The sequence below is a fragment of the Manduca sexta genome, chromosome 15 (assembly GCF_014839805.1).
Source record: "Manduca sexta isolate Smith_Timp_Sample1 chromosome 15, JHU_Msex_v1.0, whole genome shotgun sequence".
In the NCBI taxonomy this organism is placed as follows: Eukaryota; Metazoa; Arthropoda; class Insecta; order Lepidoptera; family Sphingidae; genus Manduca; species Manduca sexta.
This window is the reverse complement of record NC_051129.1, coordinates 10,845,894-10,871,676: the sequence shown is the minus strand read 5'-3', so window position 1 is coordinate 10,871,676 and position 25,783 is coordinate 10,845,894. Positions and strand designations below refer to the sequence as shown.

General features: G+C 35.1%; 1 protein-coding gene across 1 annotated transcript in view; it reads left to right on the top strand.

Moving 5' to 3' along the window:
• The window catches only part of LOC115451676 (prolactin-releasing peptide receptor), an 83,904-nt gene extending 58,356 nt beyond the window's left edge, over positions 1-25,548 (top strand). The window contains 4 exon segments of the mRNA XM_030180043.2: positions 21,134-21,791; positions 21,793-22,255; positions 22,258-22,579; positions 24,947-25,548. Coding sequence (XP_030035903.2) covers positions 21,249-21,791; positions 21,793-22,255; positions 22,258-22,577 — 1,326 coding nt within the window. The 5' untranslated portion in view covers positions 21,134-21,248 and the 3' untranslated portion in view covers positions 22,578-22,579; positions 24,947-25,548.
• The last annotated feature ends 235 nt before the right edge of the window (positions 25,549-25,783 follow it).

Below are 25,783 nucleotides of genomic sequence, written 5' to 3'. Positions count from 1 at the left end.
AAAGTAGTTCATCGATACACACACACTAACACCTTTTATCCCCAAAGGCGTATCTCGTGCACCCACTTTCCACCGTGCGTATTCCGTCCCATGATGTGATAGGAAAGCCTTACGTCATATTAGGCACAAATTTCATACTCCAGGCTGATTACCGTAAAACATGAATAAAATCACATGTTCACACCCCTGACGGAATTGTGTAGTGGTAGGATATATTTTATATCTTCTTGGATAGCAACCACCGTACACAAGGTGTTAAAACCGGTCATAGCAGCCCACATAAGTGTGTCGCGTTTCGAGATCAGCCTGTGTAAATTCGGTTCCAACAGGTCGGCATAATTATGTCGACTGCCAAGAGGTGATCATCTCTCGTCAGTGGATAATCTATTGGACCACACGGTGGTGCAGTGAGGATACTTTGCCGTGCGCGAATGAAAAGAAACTTCGGGTCGAATTCAATTGCTTTGTTCGGTAATACGTTACTACTCATTACATTTGGTCTGAATGCGATAGGGATACTAATATTATAGGAAATATGAATTTTATCGCTTGCGGTAAAAGATAGTAAAAATTCCTGATTTGCAGTTTTCCTTGTATCAAATAATTATCAGCGTTTATTAAACTTGAACATAATGACGGAAACTCATATTGTTTTTATCAAAATATGGAACGTTAGAGCAACTGAACGAATAATAACATCCGATCGTACACCTCTTCAAATATTCAATAATTATCCTCATTAATCATATCGGGTCATCTGTAAGAAGTAAGCTCAGTAAACCGAAAATGAATGGTTTAACGGGGATGGAATGGGGGAAATTAATGGATGCAATTAATATTAAACGTAGTTTGTTGCATTAAATGTATTGACGTGATATTAATCTGTTCTTTCGTAATAATGAATATTGAATGATAAAGGATTTTTTTTTTATTTTATGTGGCAAAGTGACCTTACTGAACCTGATGGTAAGTAGAGTGGTGTCCAATAGAATGTCGACTGACGAGAGATGATTGCATACGGTGGTCGCTATCCGTGCGGATATAAAATATATCCCATCACCAGCAGAATATCAACACATCTTCAACAGTTGACTCTGTATAGCTAAACGAAAGACAAGGAAATAATGTACTTGGTACTTGCGTAATATCAAGATCCCCTTTCAATAAAGAAACACGTTATCATAAAATGATATTAGCCTGTACGATACGTTGCAGACTGAGGCTCCAACATCGGGCCCTAATAACCTATTCAACCTATGGCTTGCTCAGATAAGATAATGTGTTAAGTCGATTTACTTCTTTGGGTTACCACGTAAAGTACTAAGTTGTATACGATGAATAGAAACGGCTGAATGACGTTTTATTATTTAAAAATATAACTTAAATTGGGGAAAACAATTTTCGTTAGTTATTTAGTAGACAATTTCTTGGCAGCAAGTTGAATACTCTGAATAAGTAAGTTTTTAAAATAACTAACTTAATTAAAAAATTAATTAGTTCATTGTTGGCACATTAATTTAATCGCAAGTAAAAAAAAAACATATTATTTATAACCGCAGTTTGTGCCAATAATAAAACTCTTACTTTTTCTTTCATCAATAGTTTATATCGAATAGATATTGAATTGACTCGTATAGCTAAAAATATTGTTCGTGTATTTCTAAAGCAATTTATTTCCACGGAAAAATAAACGTTTGCACGCTAACGGACTCATTTGCGTCACGTTTAATGCGTGACGATTGTCATTAAATTTATTAACTTCGGATATTCCCATTTATATTGGAATTATATTCTTTCTATATTAAAAAGCAACGTAAAATTATAATGTTAACCAAACTAAACACGTAATTAATAATACATAGTATCAAGACTTTTCTTTCCTTCGAATATTGCAGCTATGTGCAAATAGTTCAGAAACTAGTTCGACGTCAATTCAGAATTAATGTTTCAATGTAGAATGAAATACAACTCGTCTGATTTCAGTGATCGGAAACTCCGAATGAAAACCATGAAAGTAGTACATTTGATAGACAATCTTATACAGATCGACGAACTTCATTTATAACATGTTCATATTTTTTGTTTATGAGATCGTTTACAAAATCTAAGTTTGGCTAGATTTATGAATCACTTTGAACACCTATATACTATATGGTCTATATAGTATAAAATATTGCAAAAAAAATTGCAAATAAAACAGTATAAACATTACTTAAACTATTCATTACAAAAAAGAAAAATATAGACTGCCGCGGTGGCGTAGTTGTACTGCATACGCCGTACGGCAGCGCTGTGAGGTCCTGGGTTCGAATCCCGGGTCGAGCAGGTGATATTTGGGTTTTTCTACTCAGTATCAGCCCGGAATCTGGAAGTTGTGCTCGATATGGCGATATACTGGCCCCCTATCATATCATGAGATGGAACACACTTGGCGACAAGTGGGTGCCCTGGTTGTGCCTCTGCATACCCCTTCGGGGATAAATGCGTGTATGTATGCATGTATGAGATAGATATGTATCATACTTGCAGAACCTCAAGCATTCTAACAAAAATACTCTCCTATCACTCACAAACACGTCACACTCTAGTTTCGAAACCAGAAATTAATTGAATGTAAAAAATAAAAATAAATAATAGTATCTACTATATGAGTATAAATTAATATCATAGTATTCTTGTTAACCGTTATAAGTTTAACGGATATTGAACCCGATGAAGACAATATCACGATATAAATTTTCATTAAATATACGTAGATAATCCCAATTCTCATAATCACAAAACCGTATTAGCTTGGAGGTGTCAAGTCAAAATTTATAATTATCCTGCTTGCGTGGGATCATCATGTACACCTACGCTGTAACCATAAATTTACGATAGATTTTTGGGAATTTTCAAATATCACCCTCTGTAATTAAGGTCTTGACATTTGCACAACAGAGTTTATTTTTAAATGTCTGTCGTTTGCTGACTATAAACGTATCTCGCCGCCATTTTGTTGTTTTCCACTTCGTCATTATTTATTACGAATTATTGTGTTAAAAATGTATTTTGAAGAGAAATATTGATAAAACCAATTATTTTTTTTTACAACACTTTACGTAGGTGTTTTGCTGGTGGTAGAATATATTTTATATCCGCTTGTAAAGCGATTACAGTACAGGGTGTCAAAACCCGCCATAGTGGCTCACGTAAGTGTGTCGCGTTCCGGGACCAGCCTGTGTATATCCGGTTCCAACAGGTCGACATAATTGTGTCGACTGCCGAGGGGTAATCATCTCTGGCCTACGTAATCGCGTTCCGGGGTCAGCCTGTATATATCCGGTTCCGGGATCAGCCTGTATATATCCGGTTCCGGGATTAGCCTGTATATATCCGGTTCCGGGATCAGTCTGTATATATCCGGTTCCAATAGATCGGCATAATTGTGTCGACTGCCAAGGGGTAATCAGAGATGATTAGCCAGAGATGGCCTACGTAATCGCGTTCCGGGATCAGCCTGTGTATATCCCGTTCTAACAGGCCGACATAATTGAGTCGACTATTGTTGTCGACATTCTATTGGACCACACTTCACTTACCATCAGGTGCAAAGGGGTCAGTATGCCGCACCCTTATAAAAAAAACAATGGCCGTTTTCCTGACGAATCAGCCTATTTATGCTGAAATATAATCTATTTTTTATTCTAGTTATGTTTTCCGTGGGATTTATTTTAAGTAGATGGCGCTCACTTCGTACAAATGTAGCTACAGATTAGAATGAAAAGAACACAGTTTTAGAAAGGATTTTTACGCAAGTAAAGCCGCAAGCAACAACTAGTATACCATAACTAGCATAGGCTGAAAAGTCTTCGAAACGTCGGGAGAAAACTAAAATATTAAAAAACCGCGACAAAATCCAAAAAATTGATTAATTTTAATGTCTAACATTCACGTAAACATTCATTAGTATACCATAAGTTATCATCTGAAAACGGACTTAAAACTATTAACTTAGAGCTCTGTTTGGGTCAGGTGTTGAGTTTGCAACAAGAAATATAATCCCCATAAACCAGCCCCAGACTCGTTGACTCAGTATTCTGCATATTAATCCGCTCTTGTGTGAAGTTACTCCTAGCATTACAGGCTTAAGAGATTAGTCGCGTTTAAACGCAGGCAACACCAATTTTCTGAAGGGCTTAGTAATACGGCATAAATGAGTTTGAATACTCTGTTAATTAACAAAGGGCCAATTGAGGGTTTCGGCTTATAAGCTGTGAGAACGGTTTTTGTAATCAATCAGATTGCTTATATTATAGTAGTAACATTGATATTTTTGGTATCTTTTTTTCATTTAGGACGCGTGGAATGTGTTTTTTAGGTTTCGTTTTTACTTTTGTGGTTCGTTTTTGTGTGTTTTCTAGTTATCATTTCACTGGTAATGTATGAAATTTGGTACAATGGTTTGTACAGTCAACCACATAAGCTGAACAAATTGAAAACTTTAAAACGCTTTTACACGTTTACTTCAAGCGTAATATTATTATTTCATAAATCAAAGTAAACACTGAGAAATTTATTTCATAGGAACACAATAGTTAAAAGACGATTTGAAATTTTGAATTTTGTGGAAATATATATAGATAGTGTAAATGCAATTCTGAGCAATTACCCTTTATCCAATCAATGGGTCTGTTATCTAGCTATAGAAATTTGTGTTTTATGACCAAGGTTTTTCTTAATTATAAATACGAAAATCACTCAACCAAAACATGCGACTGCGGTCTAATTAACTAACTAATGAGAGCGGGATTAGCGATAAATACTAATAAATTAACACCTAAATTAGAATGCAATAGACATAGGATTATTTCGTATTTATCGAAATAATTCGTCACGGTGAATCGTATATGATAATTAGTCAATATTTAAACGTATCATCACGCGTTTTTTAAGAGAAAGCAGAGATATCTACGCCTCTGCCATTATTACGATTCATCGAAATTTCGCTATGTTTAATGTTAAATTCCACGTTTTTTGTTTTTTTTATTGCTTTCAATGATGAGATGAGCTTGCCGTTCACCTGATGGTAAGCGATACCACCATAAGCAGTAGAAACACCATCCAACACCTTGAAATACAAAATATTGTTTGGTATTCTACCATAAACATTGCGGTGGTACCTACCCAGGCGGACTCTCACATATGAGAGGCCTACCACCAGTAACGTAAAAGGAGATAAACCGAGTGCCGTTTACTATCATAACATATGCTCCAAGCTGATAATGTACAGAAAACCTCAACAGTACCCGACCAGGTGTCGAATCCTCGAAGACGGTTCCGCGCAGTATTAGTGGAACAAAATACTCCGAGGCCATATTATGTGTTGAAGAAGGCCACTACAGTTTTTGGTTGGTATGTCGGTGTAGGGTGTACATAGGGTGAGGGACTCCGCCCAGTGCTTGCTCGGATAGTGCCATACTCCCGAATCGACATTGGGTCTTAAGACCGGTGAAACCAGCATAACCGTTCCACTCGCCCGCAGTAATGGTAGCGATAAATTAAAAAAAAGGATTCGAATCCTAGAGTTCTACACATCATCCGTATCGCAAATACAACGTCATCACTGAGGCGTTTATTTTTATATTTCGTGTTTTTCGTAGCCGGGTTTTATGGTCAAATATTTTTTGGGATGTTATTTTGTTCGCGTTTCATAATTGTACAAATATTAGAATTTACATGAATGATCGCAAAGATAAAACGAGCAAAACAAAGGTAATTTTGCTATCGTTCAGTACCGTGTTTGATTTAAATCAATGTTCTCTGGAGTTATTTTATCAAGTCTGTTATAGCTGATTCAACTTTGTAATGTTATTTTATGATTTTACATACTGCGATTTATTTTATTTTGTTTTGAGTTCATAATCTGTTAACAATTATAACTGTTAATTGGAATTATTGTCTTAAGTAATTACTTTATGTTAGATTGTAAAGCAATCAGATTTACGTCAAGTAGTGATGGAAACCGATAACCATGCTTGCATCAAAATAACTATGTTTTAAAACCATTATAGCCTATTTTGAAAACATTTATTATTCGTATAAAACCAATTCCAACGAAAAGGCAATCATATGGATTAACCACACGCCAACTGCGTTAATAAAGCTTAAAGTAAATTAAAATTGTCAACTGCTGTTATTGTCTAGATTTACTCGATATTTTATTAATAAACGGTTGCTGGTTAATTCCAGCCTGGACCACAAACACGTAAATATTCTGGATCTTGATAGGATTTTAATACCAATAAAACCCGCATTTTGTGGTTCTCTTTTAGTTTTGAATTTAGAATGTCTTGTATTTTATTGTTAGTTGGGATGTTTCGAATTCTCAATTTATTGAGATAAATATTCACATAGATATAAGCTCGGCTTTACCCAAAAAGCTTAGATATAATATATATTGAAATAAAACTATTTTGCGGATTTTACCGCGGTTTTTATATTAAATTTTTCTCCCGACGTTCCGAAGACTTTGCTGCCTTCGTGGCCATGCAGTGGACAAAATCTGCAAAATAGTTTTATTTCAATGTCTAGCATTCGTTTAAACAAAAAATCATTATATAATTTGTATTTAATTACTCAAACAATTTGCATTTAACATCAGTCAATAACAAAGAAGTGACCGTCGGGTAAAGAAAAAACATTTTAAACCAAAAATTTCTGACAATTTTATAATCCCATCTAATAAAATTCCAACATATTCTGGAAAAATAAAGAAAATATTTTGCTACAGTCACGATATTCCAACCCGCTCCAAATCCCCCGAGATCTCACGTGCGTTAAATCAACGGCACCTTATATCAAATCAGAATTGAGGAAAAATAGACTTTCAGCAACTGCGAAGGCGAATTGGCAAGGCGTGTTTTTGTGTACACAATAAGCCGGGATAATGGGCTGGCTTACTGAAGCTATCTGGTGGAACTTTATCTCCTTCGTACAGCGTATGGATCTTATCCAAACGAAATTGGTGCTAAATAGGTGAGATATTTGAGTGTGTTTTGGGGTAATTGCCATGTTTTACTTTGAGATTCGTTCGATTTAAGATTGTAGTATCAAGATACTGGACAAATTGATTAGAGTTGTTTATATCAAGTCTGTTCAGACGTCCAACGCTGCGCTTGCCGGTACGTGGTTGCCACTCGAGAACTGTTTTGCCTTTTTGCCATTTATTTATTTATTTTTTTAGGAAGATTTACAGACAAATTACATCAGTAGAGGTTAAACACAGTATATGGTCCTATGCTAATTACAAATCTTCGCCAGTAAATTACCAAGTAGTACTTAAGGGCTTATAATGTTACATTGGATATATTTTGTTGTTGTTAATTAGCTTTGATTTAATTATCATAAATGTTATATTATTATATTATTAATTCAGTTTAGTTTTGCGAGCCATCGTCGTCACGGGAGTGGGGGGAGGGGGGACTGAATTGTCGGTCATCCGCAAAGTTAATGTTACAATATCTACCTACATTTTACAATTATAAAACTTTCTAAATTATAGCTATTTGTGACCGATCTACGCAGAACGAGCTCAAATATCTTGAAGTCTGACAGCCGGTCTTTTGGGTTCCGATTGAATTAAATATAGAACTGGATCCCAGGCTTTTGCAAGCTTTTAATCATCTTCGAAAAATAGTTTAATTTTAATGTCTAACATTCGCGTAAACATAAGAAATCATTATGAGACGCGATTATCCCTCACCAATCGATACAATTATGCCAGGCTGCTTGAACAGGATATATTCAAGTTGATCCCGGACGCAACATACGTGGGCCAGTATGGCGGGTATTAAAACCTTGTGTACAACTGTCGCTATCAGGGTGAATACAAATATCTCATCACCACCAAATCTTTCTAAATGCCGTGAGTTGAGCAATAAACGTTAACCTATTAATTTGTAGCGTTGTTAGCAAATGATAAACATGGTCGAATGCCGCTAACACTCGTAAATATAGCAATTTATTAGGCTGTAACTACCGGCCGTCATTTAGTACTAGTATTTGGCAATTATTTTGAAAGCCAATAAAAGTGGTTTATAGAATAATGTTGAATAAGGAGGGGGATTAGTATTTTACTAAATGAAATTAAGTGTAAAAGTATCTTATCAATAATTGTAACTAAAGTTAATTTTATTGTTAATCTAAGAAAGTTTGTAAATAAAGATCACCTGTATCAAAGTCTAAATGATAAGGATCTGGTAAATATGAACTTTTCTTCCTCTTCTAGTGCTTTTGCAAGATTACTGCTCATCATAGGCGTCTTCCCAGACTTTCCAAATCAACCCGTTAAAAGCGGCTTGCATTCAGCGGGTTCCTGCAACCTTTACCAGGTCGTCTGTCCACCTTAGAGGACGTCAGACGCTGCATGAATACAAAGACTCACTTATGATTTTTTTATAAAAAGGATTGTCCTCTTCGTAATTCCAATGTGTAGAAAAACACATATATTCACTATTACGAGGTGTTTTTCTTGCAAAATAAAGTTATTTTTCACTGTATTCATAAGAATGAAACAAAATTCTTGTTATAAATTCTATATCAATTTAGCGTCTCTCTCCAGCTCGTGATGCAAAACCTATAAAAATATGAATAAAACATCTATGTTTGCATTATAATAAAATATTTCATCTTAAGTTAGTTTATTTGATATTCAATAGCGTCGATTTGAAAATATATGAACTTATTCTAGTTGTGATGATATTTTTATATGAGTTTATACTAGACAGCGGTGGTGAAGGGTGATATTTTAAAAGAGAACTCAACATAAAATATAGGTACTAATACTAATTATTTTACATTATTTATTAACAATATATTTTATGTTAATAGTTTACTTACATATATTACAAAAGGGACGACGGCAAGAATCAGCTTATACGGTCCTTTCGCCACTGCTAGACAGTGAGCATGATATAATATTATAATATTTATACTAATGATTATATAATACTTAAACGAATTTGTGCCCTGTATGTGATAGGCTTGGTCGGTATTACATCATGAGTTGAAATACGCTGAAAAATAGGTGCACCGTTTGTGTTTCTAACTTCCCCTTTACAAACGCAAAAGGTGTGTGTGTGTTTATAAATAAATAATAATAATATCAGCCCTGTATTATATACTTGCCCACTGCTGAGCACGGGCCTCCTCTACTACTGAGAGGGATTAGGCCTTAGTCCACCACGCTGGCCTAGTGCGGATTGGTAGACTTCACACACCTTCGAAATTCCTAAAGAGAACTTCTCAGATGTGCAGGTTTCCTCACGATGTTTTCCTTCACCGTTAAAGCGAACGATAAATTCACAAAGAATACACACATGATTTTTTAGAAAAGTCAGAGGTGTGTGCCTTTGGGATTTGAACCTGCGGACATTCGTCTCGGCAGTCCGATCCACACCCAACTAGGCTATCGCCGCTTATATTTATAAATAATGTCTGTGATTTAAAATGTCCGTAGTTATATAAGTGATTATGTTATTTAGAAATAATAATTATTATTCTTATAAATTATTTCGACGTATCATAAGTGCATCTTTGTTCGCCTACGTGATAAATAAAGTATTTTATTTATTTAAAGACAGCGTCCTGTGATAGCAACTAGAACTTATTGTATATACTATGCCGGCGTGTTTGTAGGTAAACGCCAATCAGTTACAGCTGTCCTTGGAGCTATACTGTGAATATAGTTTTTTTTTTCAATATTTTTGAATTTTTAAACGACTTTTATAGCTCAGCGACAAAATATGGCCAGTACTCCCCAAACCCAAATATTTTCTTATTACTATCAAGTTATTACGAATTCAAAAGAAAATAGTGAATACACAATTTATTACCAATTTTGCGGGCATATAAATGAATTACTCTAAACGACAATAAACAAACCAATTGTATTTTTTGTTCTTTTATCATGTACTGTAATAATAATAATAATATCAGCCCTGTATTATATACTTGCCCACTGCTGAGCACGGGCCTCCTCTACTACTGAGAGGGATTACGCCTTAGTCCACCACGCTGGCCTAGTGCGGATTGGTAGACTTCACATACCTTCGAAATTCCTACAGAGGAACTTCTCAGATGTGCAGGTTTCCTCACGATGTTTTCCTTCACCGTTAAAGCGAACGATAAATTCACAAAGAATACACACATGATTTTTAGAAAAGTCAGAGGTATGGGCCCTTGGGATTTGAACCTGCGGACATTCGTCTCGGCAGACCGTTCCATACCCAACTAGGCTATCGTCGCTTATATCATGTACTGTACCTATACCTTAAACTGATTTTGAAAAGAAAAACACCAACTTCCCACCCCGTTCTTCTCTGGTGAGAACAGCTTTCCGAACTGGTGGTAGAGTTAATATTGACGGAATCTAAATAATGTATAACATTTTACAGGTTCAAATAAATTATTTCATTTTATTTCTCTTCGTTGTCTGAGCCATGTTTCGCTAAATGTTTTTAATGTCCACAGTTCGTTGATCCTTTACAAATTATATTGAATAAAGTCGATTTGCCAACTACACGATCCCATTTTATTTATTACAGAATAAATCAAATTAAAGGAAACTAGGTGTTACTCGCGGGTTCGTCCATATACAACAGTTTTGCCACGATAAAAGTCCCGCTACATATTTTTACGGGATAAAAAGCACCTAGCCATTGTTATTTTTTATCGTTCAAAGTCTGTACCAATTTTTTTTAAAAGTGGTTCAATAGAAATGCAGTGAGAGTAACAATGTAATGGGCAGACACACAGAGTTATTTCTCATTTATAATTATATTTACTCGCGGCTCCGAATGCATGAAAAACTTTTTCTGAGATTAAAGTTCCGCTATGTATTTTCCTGGAGTAAAAAGTAGTCTATGTCTTTTACCTGGTCTCAAATTTTCATCGAAATCCGATCAGTAGTTTTTGAATTTATTGCGTTTAGACAGACAGACATGGCGAAGGATTTTGTTTTATAATATGTAAGGATTATATAGATATGCATGCTAATATGTGGATTTATACTGACATGAACTTTTTTCGTTTGCTCCGGCGCGTATGATATTCCCCTCGAGAAACATTTAATATTCACGGAATAAATTCTTTTGTCTCACTGGAGGTTGTATAGTAGCCCAAATTGGCAGAGATTGAGTAGAAAGGCACTGACTCCAAAATTGGTAACCAGTATATAGATAACGTTAAATTATTTTTTGGTTTTTAGTGGTTTTTGAAAGCGTTTTAATTTTTTGCTAAAGTTTTTATTTTTATTTTCTGTTAAATTGTCTGCGATATGTTAACTGAGGCATTTTTTTGCCTCGGGTTACCTTTTTCAAAATTTCACCTCTCGCCTTTGCTGTACTAGGCTGTCCCACAATTACATAAAAAAATAATTTACGGTGTTCGTACTGCCTTTTTTTTATTGCTTTAAATGACGAGACGATCTTTCCGTTCGCCTGATGGTAAGCGATACAACCGCCCATAATCAGTAAACACACCATCCAGTACCTTGAAACGCAAAGTATTATTTGGTATTCCTCTGCGTTCGCCATCCTCAGACGTGAGATGTTAAATCTCATTATGTCCAGTAGTTACACTGGCTACAATGTCCTTCGCAAGTATACTTCGCACTATGTCTATTTTTATCTTCCATCTCAATAATTTTAATTCTTTTACCTTAGTATTTAAATAGTACGAGATGGCGCGATTGAGTTGTGCGACGGATGTCGGGACGTTTCTTTAATTTGCGACAACATTAAATCCTGTTTAACGACTAAATGTTTTCGCATCGTGATTACAATTTTAAGTGGCAGGAGACTGTGGGTCAAGTTATGAGATTGGGCCATTGTTATTAAGTAAATATAATATTATATTATCAAAAATAGTCTTCAACCCCTGAATTGATTTGGATGGAATTTTGCACAGAGTTAAACCATTATTCTGAACTAAAATATAGTAGTAGGATATTTTTATCCGCTTGGGTATCGACCACTGTACACAAGGTATAAAATCCGTGATATCGGCCGCGTGTGTTGCGTTCCGGGACCTAACATCTCATGTCTCAGGATGGCGAGCGCAGTGGAACACCAAAATGTACTTTGTAATTCAAGGTGCTGGATGGTGTTTTTACTGTTTATGGGCGATCGTATCGCTTACCATCAGGCGAACGGCAAGCTCGTCTTATTCAAAACAAATAAAAAAAATCCTTTGCAGTTGGATTAAATCTTGGAGAAGCGAATTATGTGTCATTGGTTGTTTTTATACCGCTAAGTATAAAAATAGGTATACACGGATGTATTTTTAAAGTATTTACAATTCTTTACCGTAGCTATTTAGAATCATAATATCAAACCCGTAAAGTAAATTGTCGTTTACTAGTCGTAGTCATTATTGCACATACCTAGCCGATGTTATCAAACGTCCATTATTTTTATTATCAGAGTAGTTTTGCAAGTGTTTAATTGATGTATGTCGTGATCGCAGTCAATTATTGGCGACGTTAATGGACACTTTTTATATTTAGAGCAATACGAACTCACCTACATAGGTATTATGGTGTAATATGCAATATCCTGCTCCCATTGTAAAGATTATTGCTGATTTTTATACTCAACAGACAAATTACAGTCTATGGGTACATTGATGTACTGAAATTACTGGAAGGCAAATTGTTTTTTGGTGTTCTTTGCAATTACTAAAGGAATTAAAAAAATATTTTCATTTGTTGTAAGATTCCCGAGTAACCTATGCTATTTTTATTGTAGTTCTTGATAAATATTGTATTTACTATAGTTTTTATTTTAAATCGGGGCTCTGCAAAGTGGCTTCAATGAAATTGATGTACTATATACTATAACATGTTTGTTAGACTAATGCACTTGATTGTAATCATCTCCTATAGCAATAGCGTAGTAGGGTGTGGAACAAACTGCCGAAATGAATGTCTGCAGGTTTAAAACCTTAATAATCACTTGCTTTAACGGTGAAGGAAAACATTGTGAGGAAACCTGCATACCTGAGAATTTCTCTATAGGAAATTTGAGGGTATGTGAAGTCTACCAATCCGCACCAGGCCAGTGTAGTGGACTAAGACCTAATCCTTCTCATGAATAGAGAAGACGCGCTCACAGCAGTGGGATAGTATATAATACTGATTTTATTATAATTATCTCGACCTAAAAACGACATATCACAGCAACAATCTGGATGAGCTACTTTTGAAAAAAACACCTCTCACCAAGAAAATATCCAATGGTTAAATAATACAATCCGTCGTAAATTTAGAAATCAAACATTATAAACGTATGCCTAAAATATAATACATTTCTTTTGAAGTCAGTTACAATATCAAGGAATTCCATACTTTCCTGAATTGATAGAACTTGTTCAAATTCCTTACCGCGTATAAAATCCGGGACACGAAATATTTTGCTATAAAATGTTACTAAATCCTGATATTTTTGTGTACAACGGAACAAACAACATTATTTTCAGTTTACTGTATTCGTTGCGTTATTCTAAATACAAATTAGAATGTGTATTCGGATTAAAGAATTTTATAGGAAACTACGACAAGACAATAATATGTGTGTTTCCATTCCATACAAGCTGTAATTGGTTGTTCAAACGGAATTCTCAAATAACTTATTCTATAAGTTTGTAATATATTGTGGTTATATTGAAAAGAGGCCGTTCAAGTATTACGTAATGCAATTTGGATTGGGGGGAAGTCTTGTAAAACGTTACGATGCGTTACAGGGGCGGGAGGGAGGTATTCCACTGCGCTCGCCATCCTGAGACATGAGATGTTAAGTCTTATTATATCCAGTAGTTACACTGGCTACAATGTTCTTCAAACAGGAACAAACATTGACTACACACTGTTGCTTGACGGCAGAAATAGACATAGCGAACGCTCACGTATAAGAGACCACCGACCAGTAAAGTCCACACGGTAAATAACGGACATAAAATATGACCTAATTTCGCCTAGACTTTATAATTAAACAAAAAATAATCAATTATAACATAATTACCGACTGCGTCTACGTAATATATTTTTATGACAAAACTTTAATAATATTAGGCAATTTCGCCTATTCCCAAACGACTGAGGCCTGTGTTACTGTGTACTTAGTTATTATATATATATATATTTTTAGACGGGCTCGCCAAAGTGACCGCCCTGTACCTAATGGTAAGTGGAATAGGATATACACAAGCTGATTCCGGAACGCGGCACATTTACGTACACTATAGAGGATTTTATACCTTATGTACTTGGGAAATATTCAATATAGGCAAAACAAAGATAAATTTCATGTATAATAAAAAATATATATTTTTTTATACTTTCGTCATCTTAACCTTTATTTAAATACTGTTATATTTTTTTCAACTTTCTTTTATTATGCACCTGCCTCAGGCACTCACCTCAAGGTTGACTGGGAGAGATTGCCCAAGGCATTAATTCCGCCTGTATAGCAAGTGTACAAAATGTAAATAAATAAATAATCATCAAATATATTTTTTGTTAACATTCCTGCCTTCCACACTCACTTATTTTTAACATTCATTCTCTCTCTTGCTTCCTAGCTTATTTCATTACTCCATCCCTTTCACTCACCTTCGGTCTATACCTTTCTTTGTCTTACGTTCAATTCCACTCATCTGGTACAAATCATAACATAACATATTCCACTTCCTACATGTATAAAGGTCGCTATCGGGGCGATATGTATTATTGCTATATTACCCCAGAAATAAATGCCAATCAGGCAACTGCTCTTAAAATTTAAGACAAATATATAATACTAATACACTGCCCCATAACTGGGCACAGGCCTCCTCTAATACTGAGAAGAATTGGGCCTTAGTCCACCACGCTGGCCTAGTGCGGGTTGGTAGACTTCACACACCCTCAAAACTCCTATAGAGAAATTCTCAGGTATGCAGGTTTCCTCATAATGTTTCCCTTCACCGTTTAAGCAAGCGATAATTCACAAAGAATACACACATTAAAGAAAAAATAATAGGTGTGTGCCCTTGGGTTTTGAACCTGCAGACATTCGTCTCGACAGTCCGTTCCACAACCAACTAGGCTTTCACCGCTTTTAAGACAAATAATTCAAGAAAATTATTGGAAGAAGTTTACGGCAAGGATATAAATAAATCCTCTAAAAATATTTTATCAAGTCCTATTTAATTATATTAGAAAACTAAACTACAATTGCTTCCCATTAATTTAAGTATTCCAATCATCGACAATACGAAGCATTTCTATTTCGAACACCACGCATCGCCTACATCAGACGAAAGAGTAATATAATATAATATATAAATAAATACACTAACACCCCGCTGTCGTCTGTTCGCTTGCTCCTGAGAAACATTAAAAATCGGTAACACCTTTTGAAAGTGGTTTTATTCGGTCGTAAATTTCTTGTAAGCATAAACCAACGGTCATTACGTAAGGAATGCTCTTAATGGCTCCCCGGGAATATTTACAGATTTCTGAATAGTTTTCTTACATTTACGTCTCAGAACAATAACAAGCATAGAAGTAATACTATTACTTATATTTGAATGTAAACGTCTTTGGCAGCATTTAATTGTGTTGTGATTCCTTCTGACACAAGTATAACGTGACTAAATTGTGTTTGCGCGTTGACAAGTTGTCATCATAGAGGTGACCGCGGTGGCCGACAAGCCGATCTTAGCAACATAATATTTGTCTCGTTTTTTACAACGGTTTTGGCCTATTTGAAAAAGTACGATAAGTATATGCGGATAATTTAGACTCCTATGCTTGTTATTAAAATATTATTTAAACATAAACCGGCGTTATTTATATAAATTAGTTGCTGTTTTTCAAATAATTTCTAGGTGTCATTATCGTACGAATAAATCGCGTACCCGTCCAAAACGTTATAAATAACAAAGTCAAATTCGTGAGAACGTTATTTTCGCATTTACGAAGTTAGTAAAACATGTCGTTTGATACTAAATTGCCATCTACAAATTTGGAAACAGCGCTGAGTTTTTGTAGCCAATCCATATGTTGCCGACGATATAACGCGGCTTACGATCCATCTGCTATAATGTGCTATAGGTTTAATAGCGATCGTTCCCGTTGCCATGGAAACCGGCCGTGCGTACCGTCGCATTGATACGACTGAAAACATTAGGGCCTATCTCCATGAGTTACGCTTTGTGTAAGAAAATTCAATCATAACAATTATTATAGTTTTGAACATTATTTCTCAGTAAGTGAATTATATGCAATTCTTAATGAGAAATAAAGCTCTTCTTAAACCTCAGTATTGAACTGCTTCGGTGGCGTAGTTGTATTAGGGTACTACTGCAGTGCTGAGGTCTTGAGTTCGATCTAAGGATCGGGTAAAGTTAGATTGAGTTTTTTTACTCGGTACCAACTCGTAGTCTGGAATTTATGCCCGCTAAGGCGATAGGCTCGCTCCCTATCACATCATGGGACGGAACACAACACGGCGGAAAGCGAGTGCTGCACCTGTTGCCTCTTCTTAGTTCCTCTAATCTCCTCTATTAATCACCCTAAAAGAAGAATAAATTGCCTTCTAATGTATAATTAAAAATCTTGCATTGAGAAGAACTAATTCGCCTATGGACACATCGCCTTTACAAAAGAGATAAAAGTTTGTATTTGCTATTCAAACATACGGCGCGTGGGAAGACATAATTTTAGTTAATGTCCAACACGAGTTTGAAAATAGATGCCGAATGATTTATTTCTGAAATGCTATTACGATTTGTTGACCGCTATTTTTACTAAATTGAATCTAATGTGCTACGTAAGTCATAATCACACTAATTCAGTGCTATCTGTAATTGCACTTCTAGATCTTTAGCGTATTTTATTTACTTTATACAAACAAGAAATAAACACACATTATCCCCAAAGTTGTAGGTAAAGGCGCTACCAGTATACCCACCATTTGCAAATGTCTTACATCCCACGATGTCACAGAGGGCAGGCCTAGCCTCGGCACAAATTCTAGGCTCCGGGCTGATACTGAAGACCTAATATCTCTTTTCTCGAGCCGGGGCCTCAGAGCGGTATCGCACCCCGCAACACAACTTATACCGTGACACATTTACTTTTAGATGTTTTTAAATGAAACCAGTCACGTTTTTCCAATACCTTTTGTAATAATAAAATTATTTTCTTTTCTATATTCTATCAACCAAAATTCGGAAATAGTTTTTTTACCAGACATGCTGTTTCAATTGGGTTGAGAGAAAAAAATTGGTGCCGATTTTGGTGAATGTGGTTTTATCTCATAGTATAATAGATATTTTTCAATAAGCTAAATGATATTTATTGTATAACATTATGTCGTTTAGAAAAGTTTAATGTCATTTTATTATGATAGTTTAGTAGGTATATAATATTGCGGCTGTTTAGTCAATTTTACTATTACGGTATCAGGTAAAAGGATAATAGATTTGTTGGTGATAGCATATATTTTATATTCGCCCGGATAGCGACCACCGTACCCAAGATGGTAAAATCTGCCATTGTGGCTCTTGTAAGTGTGTCGCGTTCTGGGATCAACCTGTGTATGATCCGGTTCCGACAGGCCGACATAATTGTGCCTACTGTCGGGGGTTAATCATCTCTCGTCAGTCGACATGCTATTGGACTCCACTTCACTTACCATCAGGTGCGTTGCAGTTTGCCGTGCAAGTAAAGAAAATATGTATTTTCTTGTTTTAAATGTTAAACCCGGTCGACATTTACATCATTAACTTCTACGGGGTCGGATTGCCATGCTGGTATGAAAAAAAGTCATAGAGCCCTTAACTTCAAAAACTTGGCTCGGAATTTGTTATGGAAATTTAAAATAACATTAAAACAATTCTGGGAATAATATATTAATCTCCATTTAGAGGAGTTTATAATAAAACGGTATTAAACAGTGTTTTAATTAATCTCTGTTTTGAATCTTTCCTTATATTTAACAATTATTCGATGGTTTAAGAGGAAACTGTAATTAGGTTAATCTGAGATTAAAAATGTTTACCGGTGAAATCCTTAGTTTATATCTAGTTTAAAAGCGATTCCAAATAAGCGACATTCACAAATCGTTATTAGATGTTTTTAAAATTATAAAGTGCTTGATTACCAGCTTTTGGTTGCGGCTTTGCCCACGTGAAAGAGTTTTTCCGACATAAAAGACCCGTTATATCGACGGTTGGAAGTATAATTGGCCTAAGCAACATATTTTTTCGAAAAATTTTAACTAGATTAAAAAAGAAAAAAAGAGCTGATTTTAAATATGTATGAAACAAATTGTCGCAAAAATGTCGCTTTAGTACAATTAGCCTTTCAACCGTAGATATATTTTTTCAGGTTAAAAAGTATCAGTTCAGAATCTAGACTCAAATATCGGTTTAAAAAGTAGTATGTGCTGAACCTAGTAACGTTCCCATCTCCATATCTCCATAACAATTTTCATCGAAATTCCTTTTAATAGTCTAACGCCCTATTCATAGACGTTATTTATCTAAGCATGGAACATTGCTGTGATAACAAGTCTGTTTCTTAGTGCTGACGGCGTGGCAGCCACTGCAGTGCGTAGACATAGGGCGGTTGTGATTGGATAATATTGAGATACAACATGAATCTAGTTGGCTGTCAGATAAACAAAGCTCAACAAACAGCACGCTGTCAGATGAACAAAGCTGAGAAACAGACTTGTTATCACAGCAATGCTTCGTCGTTCGATAAAAAACGTCTATGAATAAGGGGGTAAGTTTATTACATACAGATAGACGCGGCGGGTTTTTTTGTAATATGAATGGGCTCGGTGTCCGCGGTTTCGCTTGCGTCAAAGACTTTACCCGAGATAAAGACTCAATTTTCTTGGATAAATAAATCCTATATATATAATACAAGACAATATTTATCCGTCTGCCAAATTTCATCCAAAACCGTTCAGCAATTCCGCGTACTTTAGCAATTATCAAAACCTCTTCATACACTTTTGTATTAGTATAAATATAAGTATTATTATTGTATCCCTGGAATATAACATTATTGAAAATTAGATTACAATTTTCTGTCAATAAAAATTATAATTCATAACAGGATCCCCACTTAGTATTCAGACTAGGCGCTTGTTTGTCTCAAAATCTATTTGTAGCCAATTTTGCATAACCTAATCGTTATTAAATTCACCCTTAAGCAGTTATTGCACAAAAAAAGAATAGCAGTGATACTTCAAGATAATAAGTTAGGAAATTCTTGATTTCAAATTATTATATTACTAATCTGCCATATTATTTATTTTATTTCTCTCCTCAGCTTACCAGAAAATGTTTATGCCATATCGTAGTTTCTACAAAGGCATTTTAAAACTAATTGCCGGCACAATTATACACTTGCTTTATGCTTACATTAAAACTGTAACAGACGGAAGTGACCTTTTAAGATCACATAATATACCGTAACATATTTTTCTATTATTTGTTGACGAATGATGAAAAAAATAAACATATAAAGCAAGTACTGTGAACACTTTTAAACACTTGTAAACTTTTAATATTATGCTGTAAAATAAACCATAGAATTCTATCTACTTTAAACTACAAGTCCATAAAAGGAATTTGTCATAATTGTATCAGTAATCAAAAATATAGTAAGCAAGTTTAATGTAGTACATCACTTGATGACTCTCAAGTCTTACGTCATGTTAGTTTTATTGCCGATGTAAAAAAATACTAAAAAAGCACTAGACTAGACCTATATTATAAAAATTTACGATTGACAATGTACGAGGGACTGTATTCGATATTTTTACGTCTTCACTTAGCCCCTAATGATACAGCGAGAGCCTAAATGTCCATGAAACGGCAAAAAGAAACGCTGTCGTTTTTTACACGATTCACGAAGATGATATTTTGATGTGCGTTTTTTTTGCACGAGTAATGGAGTACCTACGCTGCCTTACCATGTATTTTGACTTGATTTCTTTCAACATTGGTGTGTGAACTTTATTATAAGTGAGGTAACACTTATAGTAGTTTTAGGTTTGATAAGTGTTTAATTAAGCCAAGGGATTTTTTTTTATTTACACCAAGTTTGTGCTTGTTCACATAAAACTCGAAATAGAATAGTCCTATTATGCATTCTATGGGATAAATATAATCTACATGTAAATCCAATAATTATCGGTCTTTGTGCTAGACTTAATCCAAATCCATGCATGGCTATAATCATGATTGGGTTAACATCCAATAATCTCAGAAACATAATTTATATTATATAACACACACTCACGCCTTTTATCGCCCAAAGGAATATGCAGAGCAAATGTTGCACCCACTTTTCGCCGAGCGTATTCTGTCCCATGATATGATAGGGGCGAGCCTATCGCCATACCGGGCACAAGTTTCAGATTCCGGCCTGATATTGAGTAGAAAAACTCAATACCATTTGCACGACCCAGGGATTGAACCCAATACTTCACACGCAAACGACGCAGTTCATATGAAATAACTTGTGATTATCAAATAGCATACCTCACCCCCTTCCGCCTTGAGAAACACAACAAATAATTATTGTAATTAAGCGAATGTTATATTCTATATTTTGTTCATTTGAAGAAAATAAAAATTACTGGTAATTAACCATTACATTTCATGTATATCAATACGTTTACGTGAATCAATTTATTAATTTAGCAACGCTTCTGTTTAGAATAAATCCATCCCTGTAACAATAGGTCGCCTTTATTAGCTGTTCAGAATTCGGATACTGTGACCTACTTTTAGATTAGGCCGCTTGTATCTGCTATAAACGGGCGAAATGTAGCTGTTATTGTGTTTTACAGGTATAATATATTTTATCGAGTTAAATGTATGGAGAGAACATATTCAAAATTAATCGACGTCATTTCGCCAAATAGACAAAACATCTTTGCGAATTATTACGATATAATGTACATATTTGTTTATTCCCATATACAAAACAAATAGATTACTATTGTATTTTTGTAAACAATAAGACTACTACTGAAAGAATCCAGTAGTGTTTTATTTATATTAAAATTTGATTCCTTGTTCGCAGATGGGCTGGGAGACACCTCAAGTTTTATCCATAAAAACTTGCGGGTGAACCGTATCTTCGTTCATCGACTACGCAGGATGGGGTCACTCCGATAGCTAGAAAATATGAACCAGCTATGTCTCTAAATGGCACTACGTACGTCGGGGGAGGAGTGCTCATCCTCACCAGGACACTCACCGGCGAATCCGTCGAAGTCCTCGACGAGCCAAAATCCAACAAAACGATAGACATCATCGATGTGAAATTAGTGCAAGTCGCCTTCTGCGTGCTCTATACCATGATATTCCTCCTTGGTGTCTTCGGAAATGTTCTCGTCTGCTATGTCGTCTTCAGGAACCGAGCTATGCAAACAGTGACAAATCTCTTTATAACAAACTTGGCGCTCTCAGATATTCTGCTCTGTGTATTCGCCGTGCCTTTAACGCCAATGTACACGTTTCTGGGAAGATGGGTTTTCGGAAGACTACTCTGTCACCTGATGCCATACGCCCAAGGAACCAGCGTCTACATATCAACATTGACACTAACGTCTATAGCAATAGACAGATTCTTCGTCATAATATACCCTTTCCATCCAAGAATGAAACTTAATACGTGTATTTTCATTATTGTCTTCATATGGGTGTTCTCTTTAGTGGTGACTTGCCCCTATGGGCTTTTTTATGGGCATCCAGACAACCAATAACAAGACCTATTATTGCGAAGAAAGTTGGCCGTCTGATAGATCAAGGAAAATTTTCGGAGTCTTCACCACAGTTTTACAGTTTCTCATACCCTTCCTTGTGATAGCTGTGTGCTACACATGCGTAAGTATTAGATTGAATGACCGAGCTCGAACTAAACCCGGAGCCAAGACTACTAGGAGGGAGGAAGCTGATAGAGACAGGAAAAGAAGAACGAACAGAATGCTCATATCCATGGTCGCGATATTCGGCATCTCATGGCTTCCACTGAACCTCATTAACATATTCAACGATTTCTACGCTCAGATGACTGAGTGGAATTATTACTTCGTCTCCTTTTTCCTCGCACATTCCATGGCGATGGCATCGACGTGCTACAACCCTTTCCTTTACGCCTGGCTGAACGAAAATTTTAGAAAGGAATTTAAACAAGTCTTGCCATTTTCGAATCAAATGGCGGAGTCAGAAATAGTTACCATTCAGGTCGAATGCCAACTCATAAATCTGATAAAAATATTTGTAATGGCAATGAAACAATTCAAGAAACTTTGTTGGCGTCCTCTTTTAATAGAGGGCCTTCAATAAAGCAGCGGCTCGAGGGACTCGAGAAGAAAGACAATGGCGTCGAAGTTGAAAACATTATATTGGAGGACAAGCCAATCTCGGCGACATTTCACACCAAGACTGAAAATGTTAATTTGCATTTAATTCACGAGGAATCGCAATTCAGCGACCCGAAAGAAACGAAGTCGCCGACGTAAATGTAAGTATCGAAAATAACAACCTCAATTATTAGCTTCGGAAAATCCAAACCTATTCGAATATATTTTCTCGGTGAATATTTTTTATTTGTATCAATTTTTTGCCGCAATATCGTTTTCTATTTAAAAATAAAAATAGGCTATCGTTACAGTTGATGAACCTTTTTCAATGAATATATGTAGTCTAGCAATACCGATCTCTTTTCAAATCTCAGTAGATTAGTAAGTTTACTATAATTTTTATTTGCCCTTTTCTGATTCGTTGATCTACGGCATCGCTAAGTTTCTAGGATATGTTTTGTCTAAAATAAATTTAAAATACGAAAATCTAACGATATTAGTATCAAGTTTAATCACTAAAATGTATATCACTTAGTTGAACTCATTGAAATTCAATGAAGAAGCCGACTTTAAATCAGGAGTGTAAAATGGATCAACGACTTTTGTCTAATCTTAACCCCGTAACTTTGGTCCGTACAGTTGTCTAATTAAGAATGAATTTAGTTCTACCCACGTTTCAAATAACATCGTTACGATCTCTTCTTATCTTTTGAAAATGGGTTGTTGACAACTAACTTTGCAATTCTTCCCCTTTTATTTGCGTAATTACCAAAGTTCTATAACAAACACTTCGGAAATGTTAGAAGCCAATTACAGATTGTTTGATTCTATAAAATTTTATTGTAAAAATATAAGATATCTTTACTCATTAATACCCATTTCAGAGATAGTCATCGATGGTTGAGAGAAATATGTTGTTTTGAAATATGGAACATTTAAATTAAGATTCTATAAAAATTGCTAGCTGATTTTTGTACTTTAATAATACCACGAAAATCAAATAGAAATATGGTTTTCGAGATACAATAAACGAAAGGCCGGACTTGCGCAGATTCGCAGATTTTCATTAAACCTTTTTTTTTTATAACCAAGCACAGGATAATATTTACAGATTTTTATATAAACAAGTTTCACAATACAACCGTTATGATAATATGTAATGTGTTATGCTGTTGGTGTTCCAAAAGACGTTAATTAACAGTAATTTACCATACCATGTACCTTGAGCTATGGCTGGCTGGCTGGCTTGGCTGATGATGATGATGATGAACAATAATTTTAATCTGGTTCGGTCAGCCCGAAAACTAACTTGTATGTCACATCTGGACTTGATGGCTATAAAAGAAACCCCGCAATGGGTATTAAAACTGTCAATAGTGTGTTGGAAAATTTTGAACCGCAGCCACCTTAGGTTCATTGATAGCTATAGTTCATACATATTGGGTCTGAGAGGAGCGTTCAAATCAATTTGCATACAAATTAATTATAGCAATTTCGATTACACAGATTGTGGTATTAATCAATACAATATTCTCTACGTAATATAGACGCGATATTGAAGGGAAATTACATTGGGCCAGGTGTTGAGTGGGTTTCAAAAAGTTAGGGGGTTAGAGAATGTGGTTATAATATCGGCCCTGTCTATACTGTCCTACTGCTGGGCACGGGCATCCTGTACTGCTATGGATTAGGCTTTAGTCTACCATGCTGGCCTAGTGTGGATTGGTAGACTTCACCCTCCTTCAAATTCTTATACAGAATTTCTAAAGTATGCAGGTTTCGTCACGATGTTTTTCCTTCACCGTTAAAACAAGCAATAATTCACAAATAATACACACATAGCTTTAGAAAAGTCAGAATTTTGTGCTCTTTTTGAACCTGCGGACAATCGTCTCGGCAATCTATTCCATATCCAAACAATTCATCCAACTAGGCTACCGCCGCTACTACTAGAGAATGTGGTTTCTTTTTTCTTATTATCATTCTGCTACTAGGTCGGTTATATTTAAAGTCTTTGTAATTTTCACAGCTTTTGTATTCATTTTGTTCTAATATCTTATTTATATTTCATCACTTATGCCTTCTTTCACGTCTCTTATTATATCGATGACTTCCTTTTGTCCTAGTATAGTATGATTGTATTTAGATTTGGTTCTTCTGTACCGAATTTGGTTTTAAATAGATATCAAAATGTACCGCCATCGCATTGTACACAAAAAGTCAATTTTGATATTACATTTACTCGTTCCCAAAGCGATCCTCGGCTTAAGGATCATTTTTAAACGTATCAATGATATTAACAATGATACTGTCGCGTGGTAATGTACAGTGTATGTATTAAATTTTTGACGTATAGGGTTTACACACAATTTATTTTTAATCTTTCGAAAAGCTAATGTGACTTAAAGGAAAAATTTTGAGCATTATTTTAAATCATATCTTAGGTTTCACAATTCAATAACAGATGTCCCACTTTTCGTTTATTTGCCAATTTGATTGTTGAATAACATAATCTCTTTTTGTTACAGAATCATCCAAATCTTCAACAACGACTTGTAAACGAATAACATCCATAGAGTCACTGTGAATATTGTATTAATAATATTTGAAATAGGTTTTGTGATTTTTCGCTTGGTGTTACGAAGCTATTGTTGTTTAATGTAGTTCAAATACTATGTAAATATTGTACAAAATACAATATGTAATATAGTAGAATGAGATAGAGAAATGTTTAATGTATTATATAATGTCTAGAGCAAGTATCCGAAGGCCTACGAACTCTTTATATTTATGTAAATATATTTTAACATAATATACGATTTGTATTTTTTAATAAACTTAATAATGAGCCCTGTTTCAAGCGTGGCAATTGTCGATGTACAGTTTGCTTTGCGACGTTCCGTTTTACGTAATTCCGTAGTTAACTTACGTAAATTGGAACATGTCACGTTTGAGATATACTAGTTTATTAAAGACACAAATCAATTTATAGAGAAATTGTATAGATAATAAACATAAGATATGTTGTAAATAAGATATTGTTAATCCGCTTTCATTAGTCAAATGATTATAGTAATTAGTTGGTATGTAACTGTTGTACGAATAAATGAGGTTAATTGGCTGTTTTGTACTGGATTGTTTCAATTAATATTCTGTTTGGGTGCACTAATGATATTCCTTTACCAAGCTAGGGCAGTGCCCTAAAGAAAATTTATTGCCGTTCACTGGTAGGCTTACTAATGGATTTGAGTTGTTTTACTTTGTACGATAGAGCGGGCACGATTCTTTTTTATCAGATCTTCTTAGCTTTTGTTTTGGTTTTATAAAATAAATGTTTGTTTCAATGAATACTGCTCGGGAGGAAA